At 37.9% G+C, this 24,440-nt stretch overlaps 1 protein-coding gene across 1 annotated transcript; it reads right to left on the bottom strand.

Moving 5' to 3' along the window:
* Positions 1-590: 590 nt before the first annotated feature.
* On the bottom strand, positions 591-23,278 carry TPH1 (tryptophan hydroxylase 1). Its single transcript, XM_022555702.3, has 10 exons — positions 20,657-23,278; positions 16,458-16,641; positions 14,039-14,139; positions 11,108-11,175; positions 10,766-10,962; positions 8,631-8,766; positions 7,802-7,928; positions 5,773-5,868; positions 4,636-4,769; positions 591-4,123 (listed from the first exon to the last, which is right to left on the bottom strand). Exons 1-10 carry the CDS (start codon positions 20,897-20,899, stop codon positions 3,916-3,918), a joined length of 1,494 nt encoding a protein of 497 aa, XP_022411410.2. The 5' UTR covers positions 20,900-23,278; the 3' UTR covers positions 591-3,915.
* Between the last annotated feature and the right edge of the window lie 1,162 nt (positions 23,279-24,440).

Raw genomic sequence — 24,440 nt, 5'->3', positions numbered from 1 at the left:
TCCCAATTTCATCCCTTGAATATACATTCATCAATTTATATTAACTGTAACTTTAACTTACAGTTATATTATTATGTTATATCCCATAATACAATTCCTTGGAAGTGTTGAGATGTGTTGAAATGCAGCTACGATTTCACCTATGTACGTACCACTGACTAGCTCTTCCCATTAGCAGCTTGGTTGAGTTGCAGTTCTTGAATGGAGCTAGATTTAAATTGGTATCACTTTCAGGTGATTTGTGTCCCCATAAGAGGAAAATATAAAGTATTTCAAGTATACAGAGTATCTGTCTATACTATACAGGTTAGGAAATTTTTTCTTTTAGGTGATCTTATTTGATCCTCTCAATATTACTGGTATGATAAGTATTGTTGGAATCGTTATTTTATAGATGAGAAAACTGAGGCTCAAAGAAGTTAAATGAGTTACTCCAAGGTCAGATTTCCACTTTAAATAAAGGCAGATTAGCTAGCTACAGACCAGTTCTCTCACCAAAAACAATTAGAAAAACTGGGGGAAAATATTTTTAAAATCTGTTTCAAGTCATCGGAGAGCTATCAAAGCAGCCAGAACTTGGAGGGCCAAGATCTAAACGCTGAGAGATTATATTTGGCACTACTTTTCTGCTTGAAGCATTTGCTAATTAGCAAGCAGTGACTTGGAGGCTAAGAAACTGGGCTGAAAGCAGCAGCTGAGAAGCTGAGAAACTGAACAGTACTTTTAGCAATTTTATGGTGTCGGGAGGTGGGGTGGAATGAGAGTAAAGAAAAGTAGGAGTCCAGGGTCCCCAAGGAGAAGCCCTGGTACACACATGTAGCTTTCCTTTGAGATCCCTAAAGGGCTGCACCGTCAGAGTAGAGGTGAACTGGAAATAAACCAGCCCTCACAAAGACTGAAACGCAGCTTCAAGTTGGCTTAATCCCTGCTAGGACTAAGGTGAGCTTCCCCTGCCATTATATGCTATCTGCTCGATGCAAAAGTTAATTCCCTCTGAAGGAAGATAAAAATCATCCAGAAGCTATGGGGATCTCTGATTAGGAGATTAATGATTCTTTACATATGGCTAATGATTCTTTTTACAAGTCCTCTCACAACATAATTCTTACAATAACCCAGTAAAGTAGATTTAGCTCACTTTACAGATGAGGAACATGAGACTGAGACTTTATCAAGAATTCCAAGAAGTGGTTTCTAGCTTCCAGGTGTGTTTGGCTCCCCTTACATCACATATTTGTAGGCTTTTTAAAGAAGTATAAGGAACTTACAGATTTCTGAAACTAGTGAAATTGCTAATATACATTTAAATCAGTTTTTAACATACATTTGACAAAAAAATGCTTAGTGAGAACATGAATTTTGTGTCCTTTTATTATCCAGTTGAATAACAAACTTGCAAGTCATAAGTGTATATCATATAGTAAAATAAAGACGAACTGAAATAAGACCACAGTATCTTTATACATTTCCTAGAAATTAATATATGAACTCTATTATGTGTTCCTTTAGACAATTCCAGGATTTTTAATTTTTTCAGTTTGGAAGGCAATTTAATAATGAACTATAATTCTGTACACTTTGGTGTGTCATAACCACTGTATAACTCCAAATGACAGAATTGGCAGATTAAGAAATACAGGCAACTGACAACCAGATTTTGGAGCATTCTTCAAAAAGTCAGGAACATACCATCTATGTCTCTGAGTAATAACTCACTGATTAAGAATTATGAACCACACTTTTGGTTCAATTCTGTTCTCATATATTTGAAGAAATATATTTAAAATGCATGAAAACTCTAAGACTCTCAGAACTCCTCATTTACCAAATATCATAAATTCAGAGGTTAGAAGAAAGAACTGAAACCAATCATTAAATATTTCCATTATTCTGAAGATGTGAATTATAATCGTTGTGTCTTTAACATTTACTTTAGTGTGCTTTTGTCACAGAGTGATTTGAAATACCATCATTTAAAAGTTCAATAACTACGATTCTTTGCAATGATCAAAGTTGTATGAAAATAACCAAACCAGATACAGTATGCATGACTTGTTGTTATTTGCTATCTATCATAGTTTGCTTCATAGATTTCCTTGCAACCAAATACACTAACTATAAACGACCTAACCAATATTTCAAAAGGTTTTAGATTAGCTGACTTAGATCTAGTACTATCAAAGGTATACTTAACAGTTGATCAGCTATTAAAATTTATAAGTAATGTAAAAATCTGAAGTAGCATGAATTATTCTTCCTAATTCTATTTCCTTGTATAACATAAAATGAAATAAATTTTTAAGAGTTTTTAAAATAATTTCCTTTGAGGCCTAAAAAGGATTAAAATATCTAGTTGTCTGTTGAAATAAAACATGTTAAATGGTATTCAATTTGACTATTAATGTGAAAAAATTAAGGACACAGTCTTTAAATAGCTGATTAAGAATGGGAAATTGGCTGAAAATATGACCCTTAATACAATCAATAGAAATGAGATCACTGGGAGAGGAAACTGATGGGGCACAAAATTCTGGTGATTCTGAGTTTCTTTTCGGACCTATAGAGTTTAAGATATTTGGCAGGGCTGCCATGTTGCACAACCCCATTTCATTCTAATGAATGGTGCCACAAGAAGTTACACAACATTGGCCTAATTCATGGGACATCTAGATGGAAATATCTGGCAGGCAGCTGGATGTAAGAGGCAAAAACTCAAGACAGATGTCAGGGTTAGAATTGCAAATATGGGAGACATATGAAATAAGAAAGTCATGGACACGAATGACATCTCCCGTGAACAGAGAGAGAAGAGGGCTAAAGACAGAAACTTGAGGAAAGTCTTCCTTTAGTGGGTGGGGGGAGGAAAGGAGCAAACTGAAGAGACACAAGCCTATCCTGGGGATTCCAGCTTTACTGCTTTATACCAAGCCTGCTCCCTGTACTACACAGCTGACACCACATAAAAGCCAGTGCTTGCAGCCTTCATTATTACAGTGTCAGTCCTAAAATGCTCTTCTTGACTTTTCTTACACCATCTCCTCCCCATTTCCCCACACTCGACTGTCACGCCTGACCTTCCTATTTATGGTCTCACCTTATACCTTGGAAATAAAGTACTTGGCACTGCTTTTCCAACTTAAACTTTGCACGCTTCTCATCTGTCTCAGTTTGAACTCTCCCTTTGACAACACTGTCTCCCGCTAACCTGAGGATATTCTCTGGGGCTGCATGTCGGAGTTCAGGGCCTTGCAAGTTCCCTTTGGCCTCTTGAGTAGGACAGATAATGTAAAACATATGCAATGCCACAGAAAGAAAAGAGTTTCAAGGAGGATGGTCACTCGGGCAGGGGCTCCCTAGTGCCTTCAAAATAAAGTCACAAATTCTTCACCTGGACTTAAGGATTATACTCCAATCAACCTTTCTAGACTTAGATACTCCTTTTTCCCTACAAGACACTACACTTGAAAATAGACTATTTGCTCTTTACCAGGTATGTTTCATATGCAAAGGCCTCTCTGCTTTTGCTCAGGCTAGCAGCAGAGACAGCTGATCCCCTATTAAATTTGGACATGTGAATGTGCCCAAGCTTGGCACAAATTCAGTTATAAGTGAGCTATTGTAGAAATAAGAGAATCTTAAGTAACAATATGGATCAGTTCCATAATAACCACCAAGGTATTGTAAGTGATCATCGAAGTCATTTTACTCAAGAACTGGGGGAAATAAAATTAGGCTATACTTCACTAAAGCTGTTACCAAAAGAAAAAAAAAAGTAGTGGCTAGAGTATCCAGGTACACATTTTCAAAGACTAATGGTCCATTAAGGAATGGGAATAGAGAAGATTGTTTGGCTGCTGTTCCTCCACAACCAGGTCATCAAGCAAAGCAACAGTTGGCCCACAGGCCTCTGAATGCTCAGATGCTTTCGGGATTAGGACTGGCAGCTGTCAAGATGCTCAGCTGCCTGCTGACTTTAGCAAGGGCATCACTGACAACATCAAGCTCATGCTGCAGCTCATCCATGGCACTGGTTATGCTCTTGGTGTCCTTCAAGATCTGAATACTCCGTGTATACGGATTATACTTCACTCCAAATGGACGCCTGATTGTTTTGGTAAATTCTCTATTTAAGAAAAAAAATATGAGGCAATCAGTTTCTAGGGAGAAAATGATAAAAACCAAATACTGTCCGTTAGTCTAAAAATTAACATATCTAAATCTTGTGTATTCTTCAAGTCCTTTCTCAAATGCCATTAGGCTTTCCCTGTTCCCCTAGCTGGAATGAACTGCTCCTGAATAAAATGCAGAACAGTGTTTCATCTGTATCTCTTTAAGGCTTCCTAGTTGCTATATAGTAATTTGCATACAGTTTATTTTTCCTATTAGATTATAAACTCTCTGATAGGAAGGAATAGGAAGTAACCAATTTCTCAGTGTATCTGATTTATATTTGCAACGCTGAACATCATTATAAACAACACACCCTAAATATTTACTGTGAAAGAGAGATGTGTTACAGGCAAAAGGTGCCTAGTGGGCTTCTAATTATCCAGCTGCTTACTTCTGTGACTTGTTACCATTATTGGACCTATCTTTTGCAGAGGAAAATTAAGGCATGAGGAAGATATACTTTACCTCATCTTCTCCTTTGCATCTTCAAAGCTTTCAGATACAAAGTAGACATCCTGAAAAGTTGTGATGAGACACTCCTGTTTGCAGGTAATCTTAGGATCAAAGGGCTTTACTTTGGCATGTCCAGAAAGTGCGTGCTAGAGGATGAAGAGTCAGTGAATCAAAGGATACTATCTATTTTCATGATCACATTCTACACACAACTGCCAGAGCCAGCAAAACAAATGGTTTGCTATCCCTATAAACGCCCCAAGACCACTCCATTGTTCTAACACTCTTCTCCATTTAGGAGGTACCCAAGGATCTTTATTTATTTATTCCTGCATTATGGCATCTGCTTTCTACCCTGCACTAGTTATTCTTATACATGACTTGTACCCACCAGCAGGTGGTAGGCTCCTTGAGAGAAAGACTGTACCTTGGACAATATTTCATGCACATCCACCACTCAACAAACATAAGTTCATTCCTTTATTGGATAAATAATACATCTCAAAGAATTCCCTAGAAATTGCTGAAGTTGTTGCTAGCACACCAAAAATGGTGAGGAAACAGCAAGACTTTGTTTTAAAATACATTTTTATTTAAAAGATATAACTATATTCTGAATAGTTATCTATATCTATTCAGAAAACTTAGGAAATAGAGAAAAATGCCTCTTAGGTAATGTTTACTGCCACCCCAAGTATTTTCCACAGGTAGCTCTTATTGAGATCCAGAAACTAGGGCTTCCCTGGTGGCACAGTGGTTAAGAACCCGCCTGCCAATGCAGGGGACATGGGTTCAAGCCCTGGTCTGGGAAGATCCCACATGCTGCAGAGCAACTAAGCCCGTACACCACAACTACTGAGCCTGCGCTCTAGAGCCTGCGTGCCACAACTACTAAAGCCCACGCACCTAGAGCCTGTGTTCCACAACAAGAGAAGCCACCACAATGAGAAGCCTGCGTGCCACAACAAAGAGTAGCCCCCGCTCGCCACAACTAGAGAAAGCCCACGCGCAGCAACAAAGACCCAAGGCAGCCAAGAATAATAAATAAATAAATAATAAAAATAAATAAATTAAAATCCAGAAACTATTTCAGGTCATATCCATTACATTAAGTGAATATGGTTATGTGCAAAGATTTACAGCTCTTACTTTGAGTTCACTGATGGAAGAAAGTAAGCCAGCACCGAAGACTCTTAGCTGCCCCTCTTGTTTACATAGACCAAACTCCACAGTGAAGAAGTAGCACTGCAAAAGGACATCAGTATTACTTTCACATCCTAAAGGACTCAATTTAAAACAAATTACAACTCTTAGTCACTGACCCAAAGTACCCTGGAATAAAATCCAAGACCCCCAGGATAGCTCACAAGTATTTCTACAATCTGGCCTCGTTCCAAACCAGACTTCTCAAACTTTTGTTCCCAGAACTCTTATATACTCTTAAAAATTACTGAGGAGGGACTTCCCTGGTGGTCCAGTGGGTAAGACCCCACACTCTCAATGCAGGGGCCCGGGTTTGATCCCTGGTAGGGGAACTAGATCCTGCATGCATGCCTCAACTAAGAAGTCCGCATGCCGCAACTAAAGATCCCACATGGCGAAATGAAGATCCCGTGTGTGGCAACTGAGAACCAACACCGCCAAAATAAATAAGTAAATAAATAAGTAAATATATTTTTTAAATTACTGAGGACCCAAAGACCTTTTGTTTATGTGGGATAGAGCTAGCTATATTTACCATATTAAAAATGTAAACTGAGAAAAATTTAAGTGTTTACTAATTAATGTTAAAATGATAATAAACCATTTTATGGTAACACAAATAACATTTTAATCGAAAGTAACTATATTGTACAAAAAACGGTGAGAGGGCTTCCCTGGTGGCGCAGTGGTTGGGAGTCCACCTGCCGATGCAGGGGACGCGGGTTCGTGCCCCGGTCCAGGAGAATCCCACGTGCCGTGGAGCGGCTGGGCCCGTGGGCCGTGGTCGCTGGGCCTGCGTGTCCGGAGCCTGTGCTCCGCAACGGGAGAGGCCACAGCAGTGAGGGGCCCGCGTACCGCAAAAAAAAAAAAAGAAAGAAAAAAACGGTGAGAAAAGTTGCATTGTTTTATATTGTCACAAATCTTTTTAGTGTCCGGATTGATATTATTTAATGTCTGGCTGGAAAACAGATGGATTCTCACATCTGCTTCTGTATTCAACCTGTCACAATAGGTTGTTTTGGTTCAAGTATGTGGAGAGAAGTCAGCCTCAAACAGATAAGTAGTTGGAAGATGGCTGAATATTGTAATAGTCTTCTCAGATAATTGTGGCTATTCTTCTTTGACACAACATCAAAACTCAACAAGTGGTAATTTCTTAAAGTACAGCTGTAATGTGGAATCTGAAACCATACCAATGAACTCTGTCTCTCACATTAAAATTCACTCTGCATTTTGAATGGATCTTTTACTCAAGGACCCAGTGGGGTCCCCAAACCACAATTTGAGAGCACTGTTCTAACCATCTAGCCTATTTCACACCACCTCCCCAAACCTCACACACTCTGCTCCAGCTTCTTGTCATTTCCTCAGATACACCAAGCACCTCCCGTCTTTCCTTGTGTGTCCTCATCCTGAGATGCTCTTCCTTCTTTTCCTGGCAGGTGAAAACATTACTCATCTTCCCAGGGCTGGTCCAGATGTTCATCTTCCATGAAACCTTCCACAGGCAGTTCTCTGCACTCCCAGAGCACCCTGCCTGAGCTTCTCTACAGACCTCCTTTCATTCTAACGTAAGTGTCTGTGTATAAGTTCCTTGAAGGTGGGAACCAGGCCTTATTCATCTTTCTATTTCCAGCATGTTTTGTACCTAGTGCTCAAAAATATTTTTAGCATCATTTTTAAGGAACCTATCATTTTTACTAAAAAAAGAAGGTATACCAACTGTTAACATTATTGTATTCTGGTGTTCTCTGTCTCTCTGCCTTTTTTTTTTTTTTAAAGCTCAGGTCTTCTTTGGATAAGCCTTAAATTTTTACATCTTCCTTTAATGTTTTTTTAAATTATTTAAATTAAATATGAGCAAAGACAAATTTTCTAATGCTCATCTTGAGTAGGTACTTTTAAACTACACAAATACCCACATCCCACCCCAGTTAAAGATTACTGATCCATACAGCTATTTCCAGATTTATACCGTTGCCAGTTTTTGAACAGCCTCTTCTGAAGCTCCAAGAGATGCAAGGCCAATTTCTTGGGAGAACTGAGCAAAACTGGGTTCAGCCAAAAGGGGGACGTGACCCAGGAGTTCGTGGCAGGTATCTCTGAAAAAGAGGTACAAGTTGTCACACTGTGACATTTAACATAAATGCATAATCAACCATTCAATCAAATCAAAACCTGATCTTACTTTTATTCAAATTAATCAGGTGGTATTACTTTGGAAATGGACCACAAAGGACACTATTACAGTAAAGAAACTATTTTGGTTCAAAACCTTGGCCACTCACAAACACACATACATAAGTTCATACAAATACGCACAGACATCCACATGTCAACCCCCCAACCCCCAAACCAGGTCTCTACTCAAATGTGACCTTCTCAGTCAGTCCTTTTCTGACCACCCTTTTCAAAATAGAAACAACCACCCACACACAACTCTGTCCCTTTTCCCTACTTTATTTTTCTCCATGGCACTTATAACCATCTGAATTTTATATATATATATATTTACTTGTTTGTTTATTATCTATATCTCCCATTGGAATATAAGCTCTATGAAGGCAGGAAACTTTGATTTTTTTCAGTCTTACATCCCCTATGCTTAGGACAGCACTTGGCACCTAATAGGTTGTCAATTAACAATGGTAATAATAATGGTTAACATGTATAGAGCATGGAACATGTATTACATGCCAGGCACCATTCAAAATGCTTTACATGTGCTAATTCGCTTGATCCTCACAAAAAATCATGACGTAGGTACCATATCGATGGATGGATGCTGCAGTAGAAGTACTTACGGCTCTGGGGTATAGAGGGGATCTGAACTGTGTCTCACATACTGTGTGCAGTGAAAAACTCGAAAGGCTAAACCTGATAAGAAATCTCTTGGTGATAAGTAACCAGCCACAGGACGGATGGAAAAACCTGTGCGCTCTGCAAAGCAAAGGAGAAAATCTTCACTAGAATAGACAATCTTACTTTTCTTTTTTAAAAAAAACTCACTAACAAGATCTATTAATTTAGATCAGAACCATTTTTGAAACTACGTCATTTTTAGCCAGTACTACCTCTTGTTGTTTCTTTATGTTATCTCAACTGGATGGTGCTCTTTCATTCCCCAATACCTGAGTCTGCATGCCCACCGTAAAAGTCACCTTCCACTAGGCTGCAGTGGCTCTGGGGACCTCTATAAGCTCTGATCTTGTCCTTCATTTCAAACTCTCACACTCTGGTAATTCCAGTTCCACCCCAATGCTTTGTACTTGGATTCTCCCACTCCGATGGGCAAAAGAATTTTTCACAAAGATGGAAATGTTCAACATCTAGCCTATTGCTAGCCACTAGCCACGTGTGGCTATTGAGCCCTTGAAATGTGGCTAATGTGGCTGGGGAACTAACATTTTGATTTACATTCATTTTATTTTTTTTAACTTTATTTATTTATTTATTTTTGGCCGCACCATGCAGCATGTGGGATCTCAGTTCCCCAACCAGGGATGGAACCCATGCCCTCTGCATTGGAAGGCAGAGTCTTAACCACTGGACCACCGGGAAGTCCCTATATTCATTTAAATTATTTAAACAACCACGGTTGTCTAGTGGCCACCATATTTGCCAGGGCAGGTAGCCCCTTCCAACTCATGTTTTGTTTGAACTGTCTTTTAATATTGGTTTCTCTCTTTGACACGTTCCCTTGAAACACCTTTAGCAACAAGCTCTGCAGCCTGCTCAAGCTCCAGACCCCAAGTGATCAGCTTTCAGTTTCACATCTATAACAAACTATTGCCTCCAGATCTCATGCAAGTGTGATTTGATAACAACTTCTGTAGCATATGCTAGTCCATCTTTGTTAAGTCACACAAGGTCATGTGCTTTGGTTCTCTGCCATTCTTAATCACTATTTTTTTTAAATCTAGTTTTTGTAGGAACCACTTATATGAGTTCTTCCCTTGTAAAAACTATATCGCCCTCTCCTGTTTAGTTCTTAGTTTTGTGTATAGTGGTTGAGGAATGAGAATTATGGAGTTGAATAAATATGTATATTTTTATAACAGTCTATATAATAAATTCAAAGATAGTAATTTCAGATATGATGGAAATAAGATAAACTCCCTTTGGGTCAAAAACATAATGCCTATTTTTTTCCCTAAGGTTCTAATCTGCTGAGATCAAAGGGGGATATTTATTTTTCTTACATATTGTAGATCCTGGAGATCACTGATCCTTTTACTTCCTATACTAGTGAGAAAAAATAAGGAAGCCTGGACCAAGTAAGCATGATGAACTAAAAGGAGAAAAATTGTCCTTAGTCTTTGTTTATGCTTCTACTAACACATCTTCTTCTTTGGGAAAACGAAAGAATCTTAGTGTGGAAAGGGGCTTCAGCGATCATTTACTCCAACCTTCCCGAAGGTGCTTGAATCTCCTCCATCACATCCCTCTAGTGGGTGTGGAACTTTTGTATGAACATCTCCATGGATGTGGAACTAACCATCTCATGAGCCTGTCCCATTTTCAAATGGCTCTTTTAACAGGATCTTGTCCGTTTCGAAATAAAAGTTTGCTGTTTCTATCCGACTGTCCTTTACTTCAGAACCACATAGGAATCCCTCTATAACATAAGATGACCTTCAAATATTTAAATAAATCTATAAAGTCCCCTAAATTTCCAGGTTAAAAACCCTGAGAATCCTTCAAATTTTATTTATATGATACATTTTCCAATCCTCTTACAATTCTGCTCACTTTCCTCTACATTTGCTCCAGGTTATGAATGTCCCTCTTCACATGTGGTGCCTGGAGAATTGCCAGGACAGAATACAGAAAAATTCTGACCTCCCAAATAACTGGACTTTAGTCCTCTGTTAAAAATTCTATTGTGATTGAAATGGAGTTCAATATTCACCTTACAAAAAATTAATCATTTCATTACCTTTTAAAAAGTTTGAGACATCTTCCAATTGTGGGATATTATCTTCCCGGTATCCACAGTATTTAGAAAGCAAAGGTAAGTTTTTGAGATACTCTCTGCAGGCATGGGTTGGGTAAAGTTTGTTGAGCTCTCGGAACACAGTTCCCCAGGTCTTAATCTCCTCCTCAGTGAATTCAACGTTGGGAATGGGGTCTCCACTAATGAGATAAAGAGAAGTTATCTTGAATTAGCATCCAATAAACAGTAGCACGTATCTTGTTTTCTATTTACTATATAGGCATAATTTACTCCATTTATTTCATTAGTTCAAAGTTGAATAAGTTATTTTTATAGTACACTTACTGTTTATAGTTCATAGCCAAGTCTGCAAAATACTTTCGTCTTTTACGATAGACATTGTCTTTGAAGCCCTGATAATTAAAGAAAAGTTTTTAAATATGCATACTAAAAAATACTTAACAAATGATTTAGAAAACATTTCATTATTATTCAAGTGACTATATTGAAGGGCTATATAACTGTTATTTTGAGCAAGCACTGTTTAGAAATTTATGATCATTTTTCTTTTAAAGTCAACATTATATGACAGATTCATACGATAGTGGCTGCAAAGATAAAAGATACTATAGATACAAAAATACTACAGTAGCTACAAAAATAAAATAGTTTGAGGAAAAAGAAAAGCACCACCCTAGTTAAAATACATGGCTCTTTTCCAAGGGTGAGTTTTTTCTTAATCATTTGACTACATCTTCAGTTATATTTTCCTGTAATTAGTAACAAAGTAGTAATTACTAATATTTAAAATCATGGCAACTGAATCTAGCTTCAGATTTTATTGCAAAATGTAGACATATTAATCATTTGTAGAAGCAATTAATGATAAAAAGATAGAAGAGATAGTAACACTAGAATTTATACCTATGAAAAATATTTAAGAAAAAAATAGACAAAATAAGGCATCAAAAAGCAAATCTTAGGAGGAAATAGCCAATAATACAAAATAGGAAAGAAGGGGAGGACACTTGAAAGGAAAGAATGAGACTTGTGTGTTTAACACAGATTTACAAGTCCCTACTATGCACCTGGCCTTGTGCTGAAATTCAGAGAAACACAGCACAATCTGGGTCTTCAAGGAGTTTACTTTAACCAATTATTTTGAAACAATATGGTAAGTGCCTTATTACAGACAGGCACAAAATACCACTTGAACTCAAAAAGAAACTCACAATCCAGAGTATGCGAAGAGGGTAGTGGGGGTCAGGAAAGGGTCCCTAGCAATGACTCCTAAGCTAAAAGAGGAGTGGAGAGAGCCAGGGGGAGAAGGACAGAAAGCACAGCACCAAGGACAGCGCAGAAATGAAAAACAGCATGTTGCACCTAAGAAAGTACAGGTAATCCAATGTTGCTGGAGCCTGGAGAGTGAGGTGGAGCACGGTGAAGACTAGTTATGGGTCTGCTAGTAAAGGTCTGTTTGAGAGCTTGGATTTTAGTCTTGGAGTAATTGGAAGCCACTGGGTTTTTTTTTAAAAAAACAAATAACAGCTTTATCAAGATATAACTCACATACCTTAAAACTGACATTTTAAAGTGTACAATTTAGGGGGGTTTAGGATATTCACAGTGTTGTGCAACCACCTCCACCATAATTTCAGAACATTTTATCACACTGAAAAAAAACACCCTACTCATTCGCAGTCTATCCTCATTTTCCCTCACTCCCAGCCCTGGCAAACAGTAATCTACTTCCTGTTGCTATGAATTTGCCGCTTCTGGATATTTCATGTAAAAGAAATCACACAATGTATGGCCTTTTGTGACTGGCTTCTTTCACTATCACAGTGTTTTCAAGGTTCGCCCCTGTTGTAGCATGTTGAGTAATTCATGCTTTTTTATGGCCATTAATATCCATGTTGGGGACATACCATGCTTTACTTATCCATTCACCAGTGGATGGATATTTGGGTTGTTTCCACTTTTTTGCTACTATGAATAATGCTTCTATGAACATTTGTGTACAAGTTTTTGCATGGGCTTATGTTTTCAATTTTCTTAGATCTGTACTGAGGTACCAATGGTGATTTTTAGGCACAAGAGGGATAACGGTTATACTGAGGCTTTAGATTGTTCTAGTGACTATGAGGACAGTTTGAGGTGGCAAGGCTGGAGGCAGGAAGACCAGTTAAGGGATGTGGTAGTAAGAATAAACAAGGAACAAATCAAAGAAATATCTTGGAGGTGAAACTCAGCAGGACTTGGTAGTAGGTCAGTAAAACTGATTTACACACCTTTCTGTAAACATGCCCCAGATTTTCTTGCCTCTGAACCTTTGCTCATTTTGCAATGAACTGTCCTTCCTCTCCATCTCTTTCCTGCCAAAATTCTTTAAGGCCAAGTTAACAAGGTTGCCTTTCTCTGACCTCTTCAGCTAGAAGTGTTTACTCTCTTGTGTATATCTCAAAGCAGTCTGTTCATGCCACTTAGCACACTTTTCATACTTAAATCTTGTATGTGTGTTTATATATATGTGTGTGTGTGTGTGTGTGTGCTTTACTTTGTCAACTTGACTGGAAGCTCCCAGAGGGCAGGTACAGCAAATTATTAATTCCAATACTTACTCAATAAGATATTATAGAATAAATGGATGGATCGGCTGGGGGTTGTCTAAGGCAGTATATGGTCACATTCACACAGCTAATAAGTGATAGAAGCTAGATTAAATCCCTGGTCTGTGCAACTCTACTGCTGACTCTCTTCTCTCCTCCCCTCCTAGGATCCTAGAGCTCCATAAGAAGTCCTAATGCTCTACACTTACTAATTCTCCAACTCATGCCTGTACTGTATCCCATATGATTTTCCAAGGTAACAGCTTCCTAATTCATCAACTGCATAATAAACCAATTATGCTGGACAGTGTGGGTGATGATTTTCCCCTTCCTATCTTTACTCCCCTCTCCAATAGCCCATGCCCATTTTGATAGAAACCGACTGCAGATACGGTGTTCATTGTAGTGTAATTCTTGGAATAGCTCTTAGTGATACGAATTCCAGGCATGACACAGATGTTTTGGAGCCAATGAAATTGGATGCTCTTCAGTCACTTGGTTTCAAGTCCACCAACATGAAGGACTAATAACACTTCCTGAAACCCAGATTAATCAAGATCCTGTTTAGTCTAGAATAAGCACTTTCTCCAGAAAAGAAAAATAATACCCTTAATTTTTTAGTTTGCTTTAAATTATTTTCATGAAAATATTTATTTAAAATATTTACAGGATGGTCAGCATCCAGTTCGGATCCATACATCAGAACTCTGTTAGCACAGTGGTCCAGGTCAGAAATCTTCTTTGGAAACCAAGGAACAGTTTCCATACCTGAAAAATACAAAAAACACTAACAGTTGAAGAGACCATCTTAAATTAGGCAATAAAGAAGAAGAAATTAAGAAAGTCATAAATGCATTTGGATGAGATTTTTAATTTTAGCTTGTACGTTGAGGCACAATGTATACAAGTAAATTGGTCTAGTTTTAATAAGTAAATCTTATTCAAAGTTTTTGAGTTTAAAAATATTTTAAGCCTTAATTTCCTAAGCATTGCAGAAATGATGCACTTTAGTAATAGACCAAAAGTTCAAAAAAATTTAAGCTACATATTTAGCTAGTCTTAAAGAGTAAGGCTAATTTTTTTTTTTTTTTTTTTTTTTGCAGTACGCGGGCCTCTCACTGTTGTGGCCTCTCCCGTTGCGGAGCACAGGCTCCTGACGCGCAGGCTCAGCGGCCATGGCTCACGGGCCCAGCCGCTCCGCGGCATGTGGGATCTTCCGGGACCGGGGCACGAACCCGTGTCCCCTGCATTGGCAGGCGGACTCTGAACCACTGCACCACCAGGGAAGCCCCAAGGCTAATTTTTTAATTAGAAAATTTAATTAAAACTCTGAATGTTTATTTTTGTTGATTAAAAGGATCTTAGAGATCATTTATATCTTTGCCACTTTGATCTTCTCACTATCCCTCATACATACACGCTCTCCTAAAACTCTGAGATTTGTGAATGCTGGTCTTCTCCCTGGAATACCTATCCCATCCCACATCCTGCTGCACCTCATCCTTCTGTTTTCTTGAGAATATCCTTCTCCTCCTTCAGGACCCAAATCAAATGAGCCTTCCCTGACCCTGTAGGTGGCGCTAATTCTCTATCATCTGGGTTCCCATGACTATGACTCCAATTCTCTGAAAGCTTTTACTATGTTTTACTATAATGTATCTGCATATGGCTGTCTTACAGAAAAGAATGGGAACGACTCCAGGGTAGGACTATTTCTTTTTGTATCCCCATTTCTTAGTAGAAATATCTGATGCAAGTTGGTGTTCCCTAAAAATCAGTTGAACTATTTAGACTCTATAAAACTCTTCATTTGCCAGAGAGGTGAAGTAACTTATCCAAGATCATTCATCTCTAATGGAACAGAGAGGACTAGGACTCAATTCTTCTTGCTCCAGTTTAATGCTCTAACATACCCAGAAGTGATATTCAAGAGATTCAGCAACAAAACAACAGGGGCATGAATCACTCAAAATAGACACAAGCAGAGTCCCAGGCTCCTGCTCTATCAGGTGTTAATCTTCTAGTTGTTTGTGGTGGCCACAGGACTCCTAGGGGAGAACTGGGGGCACATGGGCTTCAGGCATGGTGAGGAGCACTTAAGGGACTCAGGGAAAAAGCTATCTGCCAGCCAGACATGGACGTAGAATCTTGATATTTTAATACCTTATACAGCCATATGAATACATAACAGATGAATATCAGCCCTGATTACACCCAAATATTGTGACATAATCTGAAGGGATTACTTTAAATTGAGTACCATATATAAAATGTGACTGATTTATCCATTTGTCTCTTGCCCCAAGTAAACTGCAAGGATTTTTTCACAGTAGAAGATTTTAGATTCTCTCTGTGCTACCTGAGTATCTGAAAACTTAGAAGCTTTCCATTTGGTTTTGGTGGAAGTGAGGACAAGGAAGAATATTGTATTTCATATACAGAGTATTTCACATCATAGTTGTCAGTAATTGTCAACATTCTCAACAAATTCAAATATTCACTTAATATCTGCTAGGTATCTGCCCTGTAAGAGTTACTAAGTGCTCAGGGATTGTGAACTGGAGGTTTGTGAAATCAAGAAATGCCTGATGTGGCTTCCCTGGTGGCGCAGTGGTTGAGAGTCCGCCTGCCGATGCAGGGGACACGGGTTCGTGCCCCGGTCCGGGAAGATCCCACATGCCGTGAAGCAGCTGGGTCCGTGAGCCATGGCCGCTGAGCCTGCGCGTCCGGAGCCTGTGCTCCACAACAGGAGAGGCCACAGCAGTGGGAGGCCCGTGTACCAAGAAAAAAAAAAAAAAAGCCTGATGATTTGGAAACTGAGATAACAATGGATTTCTAACTATTCTAAATTCTTTCTTGTACTCAAGTTTTCCTTTTCACTTCTCTCGCCCTTGATAAAATGTTGCTTTATAATTTTTCTTTAGCATTTTGAGCAATTACATTTTGTATCTTCTTCATTATCAGATTGTAAGCAATTTGAATAGACAGTGTTTTACTTTTACTTTCATGCCTTCAAGCTAAACATAAGATAGGACACACATTATGCACTTAATCTTTTGAGTAGTATTTTCACTTTTCAAACTTACCATCTTCCTTCACAGTAAAATTATCTGGTAGATTCACAGAGAGAACATTAGTATGAGACTTCAACAGATGAAAAATATCATTCAGCTGTTCTCTACTGATATCACAATCAACAAAAATCTCAAACTCTGAGCTTCTTCTCTTTGATTTTCGGGACTCAATATGTAACAGGTTCACATGCTTCTCCTGTGGAAAGCAGAGGGTGAAGATTATACATGACTGCCTCAAATGGTTACAGTCTCTGAGCAGATTACTTCCATTACCACTAAAACTCAGTCTCATCACTTGTCATGATAGCCAAAGGGAAAAAAGGCTGTTTTTAGTGCCATCAACAGCAAAATAATTCCCCCTAAATATTAGGTACTATTCAAAAAAAGTTTGAAAAATTCATTACACCCTCCAGAATCTAATTAAATTAACACCCAGTAGAAAGTCCCTCAGATTGCCAGAACTGATTGGCCTTCAAATCAAAAGACTTAGTCTCCTAGATAAAAAGAACCCTTTGAAAATTCTCACAAATAAAGGCTAGGTTATTTTTTAAGTGATCTAGTGTTAGTCCTTTAAAAAGAAAAGTCTCCTTTGCAATAATGCATTTAATACAATTAGATGAACAGCTTGAACATGGAATATTTAATACCTCCAATATCTTAAGCTACAAACTCAGTAACCAGCTGAATCAGATTGCTGCTTCTGATCTCTTCGCGTGCCAGCCTGAGCTGTGGGGTGCCATATGTGTAAACCTGTGGGGGGAAGGTATCTTCTCTTACCAATCTGGGTGCTGAGGAAAAGCCCTGGTGACATAATCATGAAACATAAGAACCAGTCACCCAACAGTTTTCTTCATCTAAAAAACGAGAAAGTTAGAGTAGATGATCTCCAATACTAACCAGTTGAATCTAAATTAACTTAGTGAACACCTGTGTAGCCAAGTAATGGCTGTGAAGCATACAAAGAAGGGCAAGACGTACAAGGAGTTTACAATCTAGTTGACTAACACATGAAAGACTAAGAGAAAATACAAATAGTGAGTGTTCAGGCACAGAAGATGTTCAGAAACGGAAAAAAACATCAGGAGTTTGAGGAGGTAGAAGGTTCTATGGAGCAGATAGGAGCTGAGATGAGTCTTAAAAAATAGATAGAATAGGAAGACAGAAGGGAAGAAGTAAGATTCCAAACAGGAGGAACTTGTATGAGCAAAGGTAGGGATGAGATAATTATCAGGGAACATTAACTTGATAAATAAGAAAGGAGAGTGAATGTCAGGGATGTTGGGAAATCGGAATAGGCAGGGTTTATCCTGGAACGTAGAATCTATCATGGAATCAATACAAGAGAGCCAGTTACAAAATATATTGGAATTGATCAGGAGTAAAGGAGAGTTTTTTTGAATCTATTTCTTATTAATTTTTAGATAAGAGTACATTCATAAATATTTTCTGAATGATGACTTGAATAAATATAAAGCTATAAATTATGTTTTTGGAGAAGAAGACACAAAATGTCAATTCTTCCTAAAGTAATCTAAAATTGAGTGCTATCAAAATGAAAAACTTGATGGCATTTGGTGAGGAAATGTAACTAAATAACTTAAAAGTTATTTAGTTTCTTTTCTTCTTACCTGGAAGAAAAGTTTAGTCAAGAAGGTCTAGGAAAATTCAGGTAGAGTTAAAGTAATAAGTGAGACATTCCTTATCAGATATTTCAATTACAGCAACAGAGGCACAGAGAGGTTAAGCAGTTTGCCCAAATGCACACAGCTAATCAGTGTAAGAGCTGGAATTCAAACTCAAGCTGTCTAGCTCCATAGTCTATGCCCTTAAAAACTATGCTGTAATCCTGTTGTACAAGAAAAGAAGAGTCAGAATAACGGATAATATAGCTCTTCTTTGAACAAGATTTACATCATCTTTATAATGAAAACACTGAAGACTGATATAGCCAAAAATTGGGGCATAACTACATTGTGAAGATGGGGAGAAGGGAAGTTGAGGGGCCTCTGGAAAGGGAGCTGTGCCAAGGAAGCTAACCCTTCACTTCCGCTGGAGAAAATCAATATCTACAAACGGAAAAAACAAGGAATAGCAGCAGAATAAGCATATTGCTTATAAATATGGACGATACTATGAGAAAATATGGTTAAAAGCGTTGAAGATGCTTGCCCCCTATAGGCAGAGGATAAGTAAAAATAGGTGGATTCACGCCCACAACACCATTGCAGCAGTCAGAAGAACGAATGAGATGGATATGTAGCAGCACGGGTAGGTCTTCAAAACACAGTGCTGAGTAAAAGAAAAAGTGTATGTACAATAACATTTATATAAATTACCAGTCCATGCACATGCAGAAACTCAACATAGATTCTAAGTAACATAAAAAACAATTCAGTGTGTAGATCAAACGTATCAGAGCAGTTGTCTATCAGAAGAGAGAAATGGAGATGGAATAAAACAGGAGGAGGAGGCTGTACACATCAGTGATGACAGTGTCCACGTGATTTAAGGAGTGTGATTAGCTCAACCCTCTGCACCTAGGTCAACATAAAAATTAAATGGAATTTAGGAATGAAGAGAGATGAAGCAGAAGACTGCTATTTTCTTTATAAGCTTTATAGTGTGGGGTTGACTTTTTAAACCATGCACAAGTATTATTTGATTAAAGACAAAATAAAAAAGAAAGTTGATGGAAGAAATATAGGTATACTATTTAAAGACTCCAAGGTAATCAAAAGAAGAGCTTGCAGTAATCATGTAATTATCAAATATGGGGAGGAGAAGGAGGAAGAAGGGACGGAAGTATCAGTATCAGTATCATTCACAATAGAGAGTAAATAAATATCATGTAAATTGATAACTCAGAGAGATCAGGACAATATTTAGACATTATAAATTCACCGCTAAAAGAACTAAAGAACAGAAATAGTTAAAAGAGATTGCCTCTAGGGAGTGGAACTGAGGTGCTGGGTAAAAAACTGGTGCTTTTTATCACAAACTCTTCTAGACTATTTGTTATATTTAGAATTTTAAATTCTTTGAAATATTATTTTCAAACTGCTGTTTAATAGTATATCATATGGATATAAATCTGGTTTCTAAACAGCTAACATTTATTGATAATTTACTATGAGCTATCCTAAGCACTTGAAATATATTAATTTTATTAGTTCTCACAGTGACCCTGTGAGGTAGGTAGGGTTCTCATTTTATAGATGCTAAGATGAAACGCAGAGAGACTAATTAATTTGCCCACCATCACACAGCCAATAAGTGACAGAGCAAGGATTTGAACTCAGGTGGCCTGCCTTCACGGGCTACAAGCTTAATACCGATGATGTTCTAGTAGTATAATTTAACCTGTTCCATACCTTAGGACAAGTAGTTTGTTTATAATTTTTTAATTCCTATAAATAAATCTTTGTGTCTCTTAAACTGGGTTAGGTCTCCCAGTTCAATGCTATCATAGTACCTGGTACTTCTCTTTCAGGTCAGTTTACACACATGTAATCATTTGTTTACTGAAATTATTTGTTTAGTGTCTGTCTTCTCCACTAGATTATACACAACTGTGAGGGCTGGAACTGTGTCTGCTTTGTTAGGGTACACACCTTCATATCTAGCAGGACGTGCTGTACTTAGTAAGTACTCAGTAAAAATTCCTGTTCTAACTGACTGACCCTGATTTCCTTAGGATAGATTTATGGAAGTAAAATTACTGGGTCAAAATATGTGAACACATTAAGACTCAAAATACATATTACCAGATTGTTTCCCTACACATCACATCAATTTTCCCTCACACCAAAGGTGTATTTAAGTGCCAAATGCATTGAAGCTTTAACAGTAGGGAGTAGTATAATTGTAGACTCTTTGTTATTTTGCTATATAAAAAATAGCGTTTAATATATTATTAATGTATCATTAAATAATATCATTAAAATTTCAATATTTCATTTAATTAAAATAAAATTAAAATTTGCTTCTTCAAAATCTGTAAAGTGAATCTTTCCTCCCCCATTTCTTTATTAGTTATTTGTACCTCCTCTTCTATAAATTGTTTGTATCCTTTGCCCATTTGATAGAATCGAGCAGTATTCTACAAATTTAAGTGTTTAAAACATTTCTGTAGTCCACCTCTGAAGAATTTACAAATAATCTTACAGACCCATTTTATAAGAGTTTTATGCAGAAATACAGAGACTGCTTACCTGGAAGATTTTCAGTGCTTTTATAAGTCCTCCAACTTCATTCTTTAAGGAAAAAATGAGAGTTGCTCTTCCCTTTTCTAAGGAATGATCTTTGTTTTCCTTATTGTCTTCAATCATGATGAATTTGGCGTACGTCTCTAAAAATAAAGTATGAAAATAGAAAGTTCTAAAAAAAAAGTTGTACAATGTAGACAATATTTGGTAGCATAGATAATATTTGAAACAGACAATATCTGATAACATTAACCAAGTTTTAGTTTCCTCACCGGTAAAACATGGATGTACATATATACTTTGCAAAACTGTAATGAGACCACAATAAGCTAAAACATTGCCTAGCACAGTGCCTAGAATATAGAAGGCAGACAATACATGTTAGTAATTTTCTTTTTTTTCTAATCCAATCCTTTCAGGGCATGAATCAAGCCCATGGGTTGCTTGCAGTCTTCCTGACTGTTGTGGCCTGAACTGGGTACTCTTTCTCTATGAAAGCCTACCTCCTCTCCCCTTACAATTTTAGCACTTTATTGTACTGGGTTTTATTGTAGTTTCAGATGTACAACATAGTGATTCAATATTTTTATAGATTATATTCCATTTATTATAAAATATTGGCTATATTCCCTGTGCTGTACAATATAATCCTTGTAGCTTATCCATTTTATACATGGTAATTTGTACCTCTTAATCTCCTACCCCTATTTTGCCCCTTCCTCCTCCTCTCTCCCCACTGGTAACCACCAGTTTGTTTTCTATATCTGTAAGTCTGGTTCTTCTTGTTATATTCATTCACTTGTTTCATTTTTTAGATTCCACATATAAGTGATAACATACAGCATTTGTCTTTCTCTGTCTGACTTATTTCACTAAGCATAATACCCTCTGGGTCCATCCATGTTGTTACAAATGGCAGAATTTCATTCTTTTTTCATTATTTTTTATGGCTGTGTGATATTCCATTGTGTGTGTGTGTGTGTGTATATGTATACATATATATGCATGTATACATACATACCACATTTTTTAATGCATTCATCTGTTGATGGACACTTAGGTTGCTTCCATATCTTGGCTATTAAAAATAATATGAACATTGGGATGCATGTATCTTTTTGAATTAGTGTTTTCACTTTCTTTGGGTATAAACCCAAGAGGAATTTCTGGATCATATGGTAAGTCTATTTTTAGTTTTTTGAGGAACATCCATACTGCTTTCCATAGTGGCTGCACCACTTTACATTCCCACCAACAATGCAGAAGGGTTACCTTTTCTCCACATCCTTGCCATTTGTTCATTGTGTTTACACTGGGTCTTAAATGGCTTCCTCAAATGTGTCACTCATATATGTGATATGTCTTCTAACAAGACAGCAAGCTTCTTCAGAACAGGGACAAGCCCTCCTATTTCATTTGTAAATTTAAAAGCCTGGACAGCTCTGGACACAGGTGGACTAGAAGAATAGCTGGTAGCCCAGAGAATTCTGGTTCCATATAAGTATCTACTTTCTCTCTGACTGTGGAATCCCCTAGGCCATTGGCCCTGAAGTCTTTTTAGTATTGGCCTACAAGTGCCAAGTGTGTGTGTGTGTGTGTGTGTGTGTGTGTGCGCACGTGTGTTGGGGGAAGTGAGGATTTTTTTTCCTTTTTTTAATTTTTTATTTTTTTATTGGAGTATAATTGCTTTACAATGTTCTGTTAGTTTCTGCTGTACAGTTAAGTGAATCAGCTATATGTATACATCTATCCCCTCCCTCTTGGACCTCCCTCTCCACCCCCATCCCACCCATCTAGGTCATCCCAGAGCACTGAGCTGAGCTCCCTGTGCTATACAGCAGGGTCCCACTAGCTATCTATTTTACATGTGGTACTGTATTTATGTCAAACCTAATCTCCCAATTCATCCCACCCTCTCCTTCCCCCCATGTCCACACGTCCGTTCTCTATGTCTGCATTTCTATTCCTGCCCTGCAAATAGATTCATCTGTACCATTTTTCTAGATTCCACATATATGCGTTAATATATGATATTTGTTTTTCTCTTTCTGACTTACTTCACTCTATATGACAGACTCTAGGTCCATCCACATCTCTACAAATGACCCATTTTGTTCCTCTTTATGGCTGGGTAATATTCCATTATACATATGTATCACATCTTCTTTATAGGGGAGGTGAGGATATTGTGGGGGACAGATGTAGGGTATGGTAACTTTGTACTGGTGACTCTCAGCTGAGAAATAGACACTTGAGAAGTAAGATTTGGATTAATAAATGGAAACAGCATATTGAAGATTTATGGTTATTAGTTTTCTTTGGGTTATTAATTCTCCCTAATTGCCCAGTTTCATGTTGTTCTAGTGGAGTTAACCTTTAACAACTTAAATTGACATAACCGATCTCACTGCCTTTCACCTGCTCTCATGCGTTGATCCAAGCCTGTAGAGCAGGTATAGTAGGATGGCGAGGGCTTGAAGCCAGATAGACTGTGTTCCAGTCTCCCGCAGTTCAAATTTCCCTTACTCGTGGAAGCCTTCCCTGACCCCCGCCAAGTCAACTCCTAGTGTTGGTTCTCATGGCACCAGATACTTCCCATTCATAACAACAGTCGCAGGTGCAGGTGTAGCTCTGTATATGGTTGTGTCTGTCTCTTCAACTAGCCTGTGTGCTCTGTGGGGGCAGAGATCACGTATGTTTTTATGCACCATTGTGAGTACCTAACACAGTCTCTGCACGTAACAGGGACTGGATAGATGTCATTGAATGAATAAATGAAGGAAAGATTGATTACAGACATGGTCCCTACCCTCAGGGAACTAAAAGTCTCATAGAAAGAGAATGAAGGATAAGCACTGTAACAGGAACACAGACGGTGGAGTGATGGCAGTGGCTAGATTAATTATTCTGGTACGTGTTCAGAGGTGCTTCACTGAAGATGTGTTTGAATTAGGTCTTAAAGAAAAAAGAGGAAAGAGTCCATGAGGAGGTGAAAGACAAAGGATGAGGAGGTGACCAACCACAGATCAATGAGGGATCACGTAGGCAAGGTAAGTGGGGCCAGATCCTTCAAAAGGCTCTGCAGTTAATGCAGAGGAGTTTGGACTTGATCTTCTATGCACATCCAAATACCCATCTCAGGACCATGGCAAGTCTGATCAAAGGCTAAATGAGAAAAGTTAGGACAAGGTAGTTTTCCATTAAGCTAAATTCCTGGCTTTGAAATGCTTTTCTATAGGACGATCAAAATGAGGAGCTTCATGAATTTCTGTCCTTCTGACCGGAGAACTATTGTGAGTTTTCTCTTTCTGCCATAAAGCCTTTTTCTTAACCCATACTGTATAACATTTGGGGTACCTTATAAGAGGCATCCCCAAGAGCCCTATCTGGCTTGATAGAGGGTATAAAGTACCAAATATGGCTCAGTAATTTTCAACTGTATGGTAATAAACAATAGTCTGCTGCTAATCTGCCAATGGAATACAATTTTCTGTTTCAGAATTCGGTCTTTTTGATAGCTTTGGAATTTAGTTTAACAAATATTTATCAGGTACATACTAAGTTGAAGGACTTCTACATATAAGTTCAGAGAGTATGGAGATAAGAAAGAAATTCCCACTCTATGATAACAAGATTCCATCCATTCTTAGCAACCCAAGAGGTGGGTAAGGGAACTGATATTTGTCAAATGTCTATATATATCATGCACTAATATTATCCCATATAATTCTCATAAAATCTTGGTGGAGGGGGATAGGAATTATATTCATTTTATAAATGAGAAAACTGA

Source organism: Delphinapterus leucas, chromosome 7 (genome assembly GCF_059928025.1).
Source record: "Delphinapterus leucas isolate spDelLeu-1000000601 "Yukka" chromosome 7, BTC_Dleu_Yukka2, whole genome shotgun sequence".
Classification (NCBI taxonomy): domain Eukaryota; kingdom Metazoa; phylum Chordata; class Mammalia; order Artiodactyla; family Monodontidae; genus Delphinapterus; species Delphinapterus leucas.
The sequence above is the reverse complement of the archived record's forward strand: the minus strand, read 5'-3'. Positions and strand labels throughout refer to the sequence as shown.